This window comes from Osmerus mordax, chromosome 6 (assembly GCF_038355195.1).
Source record: "Osmerus mordax isolate fOsmMor3 chromosome 6, fOsmMor3.pri, whole genome shotgun sequence".
In the NCBI taxonomy this organism is placed as follows: Eukaryota; Metazoa; Chordata; class Actinopteri; order Osmeriformes; family Osmeridae; genus Osmerus; species Osmerus mordax.
This window is the reverse complement of record NC_090055.1, coordinates 9875513-9886334: the sequence shown is the minus strand read 5'-3', so window position 1 is coordinate 9886334 and position 10822 is coordinate 9875513. Positions and strand designations below refer to the sequence as shown.

The following is a 10822-nucleotide window of genomic DNA, read 5'->3' as shown; positions in this document are numbered from 1 at the left end:
AGACGGGCCGAGACATATCGACCCAAGAGACCAGCAGTAGTCAAGGAGATCATTTAAGTAACCCTGTTTAGATTCACAATAACACACCCTATCTCCAGCATCTTAAAACAGATTGTAGAGCCAATCTGCATTATTATTCCATGTGGTTGGACTTCATACTAAATTGCGGAGCGATTACGGCCGTTTTGGTGCATGTAACATTGAGCTTCAAGTGCATCACTTCCTTATCTGTTTTGATTGGCCAGCTGGATGGTATTGTGAGGTCTTTTCCTCCTGGGGATGGCTGGGGATTTCTCATGGTGAAGATCATAATTGATTATTATTAACCATAACACACCTGGTCTGTGTATGGACTGGACTCTCGTGAGCGTGTGTGTCAGGATGAAGTGCATGTGTACACTGGTGCTGTGAAGACACTCAGAGAGCTCATGGTGTTGACAGATTGTCTCTTTAGAATAGTCTCTCTCTCACACACACTCACACACAGACACAAAGGAAGAGAAGCAGGGGAGCTCAGCCAAGCGCGGAGGACAGGAATGGAGGTTCATCTAAGTGCTTCCACTCTCGTACCCCTCTCCTTCCATCTCTCGTTCCGTCCCTCCTCTTTTCTTTCATCCCTCCATACCCAGAGACAGGTCTATAGGGATATCTATTACCTTATCGGACCAATGGGAACGCAGCCGCACACACACGTGTACACACACACACACACACACACACACACACACACACAGTGTCTGCCAGGAAATTAGGGGTTCACTTTGTTTAAAATAATTAAACATAATCAAGTATGTTCAGCTATAAAATTGTACAGTGTGTGTGTGTGTCAGTGTGGGTGGGGGCTAGTGTGTGTGTGTGTGTGTGTGTGTGTGTGTGTGTGTGTTGGCGGAGGCATTTACTCACGGGAAGTTGGCGAGGCGAACTGCAACCGGCACGCAGGCTAGCTGGGCGGCCCACTTGAGCGTGACATCCTGGTAGACCAGCAGCATGTTGGTGTGGTTCCCCAGCAGCGTGTTGGTGGTTCCCTCCGACACTAGGGGGCACACACACACACGTTCTGTTGGTTCCTAGTGACAGGTTGATCCGAGTTTTGCCCCTTTTACGCGAGGGGGGAAATCCAGACGCATTACTTTTTTGGGTGAGGAATAAATAACCGTCGTCGGTGCACTCGCACGCTCACACACACACGCGCGCACGCACTTACACACACAAACTCTCAAGTGACTCAGAGCTCAGGCTAAAAAGGGCCTCCTGACGTGACCAGCACCTTTTCGGTCTCGCGGCACGCATGACCCGGCGGGCCGGCCAGTGTTTAGCGTGACTGCCGCCTAGGAAGATCAGAGGTGCTCGGGCTGAGAACACGGCTGGGCCAACCCTCACACACAGTCAGGGTGGCAGAGACACCGGCACGGGGCCGGGGCGAGTCCTAAATGACAGGGACGGATGACGTCTGACCCTGCTGGCCACATCAGAGGGTGACTGACACTCCTCTCACTCTCTACGCCAGAGGGAAGGGACCTCTGTACTGTGGCTAGCTTCCTAGCACTCCTGTAGCACTCTTTATTTCCTTTATTTATTTGGATTAAATGCCACAGTTGCCGAGAACTGTATAAGTCTTATATTAGACAAACATGTGGCAATGGTTTCTCTGCACAGGCCTCACCTTCTACGTGTGTGTGTGTGTGCTCTGCAATTAGAGGCGTGTTATTTACAATGTTGGGGTTAAGTGGCCATATCATCACTCCTTGGGGGGGATGAGAGCGGGGGGGAAGGAGGGAGAAGGAGAAAAGAAGAGGCGAGCCAAGAAAGGCAGCTGTGTAGCTGAAGGCGCTGGGGGGAAACCTGTGAAATATTCAGAGCGGCCCGGTAAAAACCGCTAACGCTCTAGCCAAAACAATGTGAAATCCAACAGCCCGGAAAGTTCTTTCTTTCTTTCCCTCCCTCACTCCGACTCTCCCCTTTTATCAACCCAAGCCCCACCGGATTACAAAAGCAGGAGGCCATTTTCCATGCTGCGCGGGAAAGATTAGAAAAAAAAATTATAATAATACTACCAGAGGTGATCTCTCTCACCTGGATTCCTGGTTTCTTACCCCAGAGAGGGGTGAGGATAATTAGGTGTGGCATTGTGTGTGGTATTGTGTGTGGTCACAGGTGAAACAGCTCCGCTAGGTTTCCGCTGCATCACCAGTGGCAGTTGGAAGTGGTCTGTAAACCACCTGTCATTCCCTTAGGTTCTTCTTCACTTCTCCTCCACCCCCCTCTCCGTCTCCCTCCTTTCATTTCTCACACCTCCTCCTCCGCCCCGTTCTCGTCTCTGGCCCTCCTTACCTCTTCTCCTCTCTCTCTACTTCCAACCCTTCCCTCCCTCGCTCGCTCCTTCTCTGTAGAGACGCTTTCAGCTGGAGAGGTGAGCGGGCTGGAACTCATTAGGGAGGCCACAGCAGTCCTGGCATTAACATGCAACACGTAGACCCCTGATCCTCCAGGGCATTCAGCCAGTTCAACACACTGTGCGTGTGTGCGTGTGTGTGTGTGTATGCAAGCCGGCATGCATAAGTCGCTGCACATTTGCGCTAAAAAGAAAACTTGCGAATGTATCGCGTGTGTGAGCCTTTGTACTCATTAGGGGGCCGTTGGTGCGTCTTGCGAGTGCTTAGTCAGGTGTGCGCGGGGTATCGCGTGTCGCGGGGGTGTTAAATACCAGATCAGATGAGACCGGCAGCCAGCTCTCTGATACGTCCAGGCCCGCCGTGTTGGGGAGGACACAGGAGCCGCTGTGTTGAGCCCCTCATTAACACACACACACACACACACACACAGGAGTCTGCCCTATCAGATGAACCCGAGGCCCACGAGCAAACACACACCGGGGCTACCGAGCACAGCCAGGCTCAGAAGGCCTCGACTCCGCCGGAAACCGGTTGCTAGGAGGAGGACGTTGGCGCGGCGAGAGAATTGGGAAGGTGAGAATGGAAAATGGTGTAATGGTGTAGGGGAGGGGGTGGGAGTAACACCTGACCACAGGCTTAAGAGCGAGGTCCAAACTGGGAGAGTACCACGACAGGGTAAGGTTCAGGGCAGGGCTCCGCTCCAACTGCTTCTGGAGAGGTCCCACCTGGAGGTTTACCCTCCAGCCCTGATCCAGCACACATGACTCCAATCGTTTAGCTGGTTCGGCAAGCTGAGTACGTTGAGGGAGGTTGGATGGGGAAAACCTCCAGGAGGGTATGGTAGCTCTCCAGGAACAGGGCAAGGCAGGCCTGGGTTAGGGGGGGTTAACTGATGCGTGGGGGTGGGGTGGGGGGTGGGGTGTTGAGTCACCTGAGGCGTAGGGTAGGAAGCAGCTGGGGTTGTACTCCAGTTTCTTCATGAAGCGGATTTGGCCGTTGTCCTTGAGGCAGTACAGGTTCCTCTCCCCCAAAACAAAGATGGAGGTGGTGGACTGGGAGAAGGTGGGGACACACAGGTCCACGGCCTGCTCCCCCAGAACCAGGGTCCAGTCAGCCTGCGGGTACCACACACACACACACACACACACACACACACACAACATGCATAAACACAGACCTAATCCATGCATTTGGAAATACCAGCATGACATCAACTAGTGGTGTCACACACACATGTACAGACACACACACACACACACACAGACACACACGTACACACACAGGCAGCTGCTCTCACCGTGAGCCTCTTCCCAGCAGTCTTGCCCTGCTGGTCTGAGTTCTGTCTGGTCTCTGCATCAGTAGCCACCGCCAGAGTCTCATACCTGACACGACAGGAACATTTAGTAACACGCACGCACACGCACAGAAACCAACACTTTTATTGCAACAGTACATATATGTACCGTGAAAAACATTTAACTGTCAAATTCACAAATGTATTCCCAAAATGGTACTCCATGTAATGGGATAGCCATAGCCAAAGAAAAGTCCTGTCCGATTGTTAACAACTTGATGTTGAGGAGCTGGCATCCTTGACACTTCCAAACGCTTAGGGTTGTCAGCTGTTGAAAGCTGAGAGGTGTATAGAACATTCTAGAACTCTTCAGCTGATCTCCAAGTCGTTGACTCTGGCAGCCTTAACATCATGTTTCCAGTAAGAGGCTGGCGAGCTGCTTGTGTGAGGGCCAGCACACGTCTTTCACACACACACAGGTGCGTAGACACAAACACAGACTTGCTCGCACACACACATTCAACCGGAACCTCAGCCATTCTTGAGAGACAGAGACACAGAGAGAGAGAGAGAGACACAGAGAGAGACAGAGAGAGAGAGAGAGACACAGAGAGAGAGAGACAGAGAGAGAGACACACACAGAGAGAGAGACACAGAGAGAGAGAGAGAGAGAGAGAGAGAGACAGACAGAGAGAGACAGACAGAGACAGAGAGAGAGAGAGACAGACAGACACAGAGAGAGAGACAGACAGACAGACAGACAGAGAGAGAGACAGAGAGAGAGAGAGAGAGAGAGAGAGAGAGAGAGAGAGAGAGAGAGAGAGAGAGAGAGAGAGAGAAGACTGAGGAAGAGGACAGAGCCAGAAAGACTAGCTGCTAAAATACGATAATTTGGTCCGAGGAAACTGCTAAACTGTGGTGTTTATAGAGCTGTAAACAACAGGAGGCTATTCGCTGCGTCTGGGAGAACATCTCTTCTCGTCTTTGGAATGATCTGATGTGAAGTAGCTGGTTAGTGAATGAATCAGTATGAATGGCTGCAAGCAGAACAGTGTGTGTGTGTGTGTGTGTGTGTGTAAGGAGACGAGATTCCAAACCACAAATAAACAGATTGTTCCCCAGCAGGGCCATCATGCAGGGGCACTGAGTGTGCGACTGCTAGTGAGATGAAGTGTGTGTCTATGGAGAACACAGACCCACTGACCCGCCTTCCTCTGAGGAGCTGGGAGGTCAGTGTGTGTGCGTGAGAGAGTGTGTGTGTGTGTGTGTGCGTGTGTGAGAGTGCGTGTGTGTGCGCGTGTATCACTCGCCAGTCGACATGGGACATCAGGCCAGATGAAACAGGCCAGTCATTTACATGAAAGAGGATCCCTCTGCAATACATATATACACATACATGCTTTGTAAACACACACATAACCACGCTCTTGCTCTTTACGTACACACACATCTTGCAAACATACACACCACCACTCTCACACGTACACACATCAACACACACCCCTCATTCATCAGCTCTCAAGCGGGGAGCGAACAAACATTGCAGGCTAAATAAACTAACCCAGAAGAACTGTTCCCCCGGTTTGGACTGATCAGACCCAGAGAAGCCAGAGGCAAAAAAAACACAGGCACACACACTCACACACACTCTCTCTCTCTCTCTCTCACACACACACACACACACACACACAACGGGGTGGTGGGGAGGTTTGGGGGAAGTCAGCAAACAAAACTGACATTTGGTCAGTTTACCCCCTCCAACTTATGTTGAGGGCATCTATGAATTATAATACTACTTGCTACAGGTCATTGGATAGCTGTCAAACACTCGCAAAACACAGTACTCAATTATCAACAGACCGTGACTCAAATACAGTCAGCGCGTCTTAGGCAGTGCTTGGGCACTGTCAGAGTGAGCGCTAGGCTGAATGTGCGGATCATTCCAGAATGTGCGCAGTGAGCAGGGCTGCAGTCTAGCCGCCTCCAGACCAAGCCACCTGTTAGTGTGTGGAACACAGACAGCCAGACCTAACTCCACTGAGCTACTTTTATTAGCGATCCATATCTACGGCCTGTCGGAAAGGACCGGGGAGAGAGACAGAAAGAGGGGGAGGGGGAGACGGAGAGAGGGGTAGAGAGAGGGAAAGAAACAGTGAGAGCAGCAGGGGTGGTGAGGGGAGTGTGTGTGTGTGTGTGGGGGGGGGGGGGGGGGGCTGGGGGGAGGGGGGGCCGAGGTCAGCGTTTCCGCGATGATATCTCGTCTGGGGAATCTCTTGATATCTGAGAGAAGCCGGAGAAATCCGGGATAACCATGGCTGGGAGCTGTGGCTTCCCAAAGCCTCCAATACACACACGCACATTCCAATACACATAGCGGACATCTGTCCTGTACCGTCCATACACACACACACACACACACGCTACTTCACAAATACTCTCAGAAGCCCTCTCTCTCACACACATACACACACACACACACACTTCACGTTTCCCTCCGGTTGGGAATGGGACCCTGGAGATCAGAGTCCCGGAGTGTGTTTGGAGAGTGGAAGACGACTCTGATTATTGTTGCCGGGGCGATGAGTGGCGAGCGCGGGGCAAAATAAAGCCCGGGCTTATTCGAGCAGAGCTGCCGATCAATGAGTGGAAATTTCATTAGGACGTGAAAACGTTCAGTTAGCACCGTGGGCTAACCAGCCGCAGCTGTGGAAATAGGGCCCTGAACACCCAATCTGCCCTCTGCAGTATCTGCTATCCTCTAGTTATACTCAGCTACACACACACACACACACACTCACACACACAGGAAACATGCACACATTGTGGGAACACGTACCCATGCACACAAAGGACTTCATACAAAGCGCGTACACAGACACTCGAATAGGAGGAACACAGGCTTCTGCAGTAGTGTACATACACAGTCCATGTACATTCAAACGTCCCAGAGACAAGTGCATCAAGCACGCAAGCGCGCGCGCACACACACACACACAGATCCCTTCTCGTGCACTCTTTATTCACAAACGGCGCTGTGGTTTGTGGTGAGAGCAGTATATAAGAAAACGGCCTCCAGTCTACTTCACAGCACGTGTTCAAAGACCTGCTACTTATGGTGCCAGTCAGCCAAACCAGGCAGCTAGCCAGTCAGTCAGTCAGTGCCAGTCAGCCAGTCAACACCAGCCAGTCAGCTAGCCAGCAAGCCAGCCAGACAGTGTCAGTAACCAGCCAGCCATCCAGCCATCCAGCCTGTACCTGTAACTCTCCACCTGGCGGGCGGAGGACACGGTGACCAGGGTGTCGGTGCGGGAGCAGTAACACAGGGGCCCTGGCAGCAGGAAGCCCGGCAGGAAACGACCAAACGAGTAGCTGTCCTGCTCAAAGAACATCAACATGCCGTCCATGGACTGGATGCACAGGGAGTGGTGGCCTGGAGGGGGGGGGGGGGGGAGAGAGAGGGAGACAAAGGGAGGTAAAGAAGAAGAAATACATTCACAGTAAGCAGAAAGAGAACATATGTCATGTCATGGCCAAGGCCCTGGTAAGTCCCTGGAGTTCCCTGCAGGTCTCTCTCTCTCTCTCTCTCTCTCTGCGGCCTGGGCGTGTCTCTCCCCTGGCTCCTCGCTCCACCAGCACACCTGCTCTTTGCTGCCATCAGCTCAGCGCCCTCGCCAGATTGTTTCCTCGACCACAGTGGATGGAAAACGCCCCCCCCCCCCACCCCTATCATGTAGTCTTACAGCACAACCAGGAGTACTGGAGAGAGTTTTGTGTCGTGTGTACATGAGCCCTTGTGTTTCAGCAGTGTTGCTGTGAGCATGGCAAGGATCATTCCCTCTCTCTGAATCTGATACGTCCATTAACATCTCCCTCACTGAGCCTGGCTTGTTCTCAGCGTGTGTGTGTGTGTGTGTGTGTGTGTGTGTGTGCGTACAACGGGTTGGAGTTTGGAAAGTCCTGCCGCGTGGCAGGCTGTCAAACGTGGGCTTTATGACACCGAAAATCAGCGTAGGATGGTGGCGTACACACCTAAACGCACACACGCGCCTACACACACACGCACACACACAATGACCCATAAAACAGGGTGAGTGGGACCAGAGAACTATAATTGGGCCTCTACGCGCTGTTAAAAATCAAACTCACATCAACGAGGGGTCCAGGACAACCACCTACAGAGAGCACGCACGCACACGCACGCACACACACAGTGACGCATACAAACAAAGACACAACCACATTAACCCACACACGTGTGTGTGTGTTCTATTCTGGTCATCTGGTCTGTTCCGGACACAGTGGGCGGTCGGTAACACAGTCAGGGACAAGGTCTCCCACATCACAACACCACCCTGCTCTCTATGTGTGTATGCAGGTGCATGTGTGTGTGTCTGTCTGTGTGTGTGTCTGCCTGTGTGTGCATGCAGAGCGCTTAAAAGTGTAGACTGTTTCGGTCCTGGCTGTGTGGATATGAGTGTGTGCGGCTACGCCCATATATGGGCTATAGGGTATTAAAGCCCACTATAAAACACAAAGCCTCTATCCTGAGGAGAGGAAGTGAGGAAAACAGCCCATATGTGTCATTTATGGAGCATGTTATACTAGTGTAGGGCAAGGACAAAGCACAGAGGCTGGCAGGTACAGTGGCTCTCTGGGACGAGGGCTCTGGGTGGAGTGGAGTGTGTGTGTGTGTGTGCGCGTGTGGTGTGAGAAAGGATTCTGACCTTTGCCCAAACCCAGCTATTAGGACAGTATTAGGAAAGCACTGTTATTACAGAGCCTATATCGTCTAAAAATGGTACCCACACATTTGGTGCTCACATCCATGGGTGCCCACACACACACACGCGCACACACACACACACGTCTCTCTTTGGGTATTTGCTTCATACACTCACTGAACACTAAACACACAGTGAATGACTACGGTCTAGCGTATAAACAATCTCTCCGGGTTCTAGGTTACGGTCAGAGTTCAGGGGTCAAGCTGTTATGTGACCTGTACATGCAGGGGCAACCTGTTACAAGTAGAGCCAATATCTGCTGATTCTCCAGGCTGTGCTGCCCTCTAGTGGCTGGAAGAGGAAGGGATTGCCTGGAGAAGAACTGGGACAGTCAGTGGATCGATCCTCTTATCCAGACCTGTCAGTTTATATCTGGATTTATAGTGGGCTGCCTTTAATCCACTCTCTCTCTCTCTCGCATGCTCACACACACAGAGGGGAGGGGGAGGCCTGAGCTGGAGAGAGTCAGAGAGCAGAGAGGGACGACACCGTAGTGAGAAGGAGATTCATCAACGACATGTTTAGTCTTGGAATGAGATGTAGAGGTGTGGAGCAAGACAGATGAAGATGAGAGTGAGGCACAGAGAGGAGAGGGAGACAGAGGAGAGAGAGAGAGAATAAAGAGAGACAGAGAACGACAGAGGAGAGAGAACGAGTAGCGATCAGTCAGACAGAACAGGAAGCAGAAAGAGAGAGAAGGAGAGATAAGGGAACAAGGCAAAGAGCAGTGGACTCCCCTGGAAAAGGTCCATGGCCTCTAAGACAATTAGCGCTTTGGAAAAACTGGAGGGAAAGACCTGGACTAGACCTCTACATCCAAGACAAACAGAGTCCACTCCTAGCATCTCCGCTGACACACACACACCTAAACAATACAGTCCTTATTTCATTTTTGGCCATTTTTGTTTAACCACATTTGCTCCCCTTCCGTTTTAGATGGGGTGTGTGTGTGGTGTGTGTGTGTGTGTGTGTGTGGGGGGGGGGGGGTGCCATGCTGGACTGGACTTGCAGGTCTTCAGCTTGAGAGTGAGACAGCAGAGACAGCGTGGGCTGATATGATGGGAGGTTGGGCATGGGGCTTTGTGTGTTTTCCTCCATATGAATGAACATCTGTGTGTGTGTGTGTGTGTGTGTGCATATGTTTGGCTATGAGTGCCCTTTCATATTAATGAATTGCCTGTTGTATCCTGTCTGGGGTATGGGCCAGACCTTTGACATGCTAAAAAACTAGTTCTTTGGTTGACCTGAGGCAACCTTACATAAGCACGCACGCACTCACACACTCACTCACTCACGGCCAACGGATTTACTCACTGCCGTAAAAATAAACGTTCATTCATACACCGAGGACTGACCCCACGAAGAATGAGTCACACAGTAAAATCTCCTTCCAGCTCTGTGGTCATTAGAAATGAACACAAAAGAGCACATGGATGACGATGTGTGTGTGGTTGGGAGGGGTTGTTGAAGTGTATATGTCTGTCTGTGTGTGTGTGTGCATGTAATGCCTGTCTGTCTGTGTCTGTCTGCGTGCGTGTCTGCCTTTATGTGCGTATGCGTGCCCGTAGAAGGGTCTGTCTCGTACCTGTGACCCCTCCGAAGGTTCCGTAGGTCATGTTGCAGGCCGTCCTCTGCAAGTGGTGCTCGTACACCAGCTTGAGCTGGTACTGGGCCCCGTGCTCCACGTTCCCCACCAGACCTGCACAGGGACGGACACACACACACACACACACACAGACGTTTCCTTCCCCTTGAAAACTCCCGGCAACTTGGGACGCAAGCCTATACTGTGCTCTGCAAAATTCCGTTGTAGGTGTAAATTGCTACGTGGGATACATTCATTGAAATGTTGTACGCAAGAAATTGTAGACGTTCTTGTAATGTGTCACTAATGAGACTCAAATGGCGTCCATCTTGGTCAGAAGTGTTATTCGTGACCTATATCGTGGGTACATAGTCTGGTGGGCTGGTTAGTTCAGCACACGGGAGTTACCTGACACAGAGTACACACACAGCTTCCTGGGGTGAAGCACAGCCAGGTGGAGGAGCTCTGAACACCTTGGAGAGACAAGCACAACACCAGAGGTCATTCAGAGGTCAACGAGGAGACATTGTGACTTGAGGCTCTGTCGCTTCATAATGGAGAAGCAGGATTCTCCGGGCTTCTTTGACGGATCCTGCACGAGGCCTAGAGCTGTGATGAAGGCAGCTCGACTCAAGTCTTTCATTAAAATTAAAAAAACACTGTGTTGGTCCAGCTGAGTAAAACACAAGCAGGGAAAGATTTTGAGGTTCGTCAGATTTGTATCTGTGGCTCTCCACACATGTTCCACAGCTTGGTTGTGAAGTCG

At 51.4% G+C, this 10822-nt stretch overlaps 1 protein-coding gene across 1 annotated transcript in view; it reads right to left on the bottom strand.

The window, feature by feature from the left end:
- bbs9 (Bardet-Biedl syndrome 9) overlaps positions 1–10822 on the bottom strand; it is a 76045-nt gene that overhangs the window by 63218 nt on the left and 2005 nt on the right. Inside the window, exons 3-8 of the mRNA XM_067237425.1 lie at positions 10465–10529; positions 10057–10170; positions 6943–7117; positions 3691–3775; positions 3325–3508; positions 904–1033 (exon numbers count right to left, since the gene is read on the bottom strand). Coding sequence (XP_067093526.1) covers positions 904–1033; positions 3325–3508; positions 3691–3775; positions 6943–7117; positions 10057–10170; positions 10465–10529 — 753 coding nt within the window. The remainder of the gene's footprint in view (positions 1–903; positions 1034–3324; positions 3509–3690; positions 3776–6942; positions 7118–10056; positions 10171–10464; positions 10530–10822) is intronic.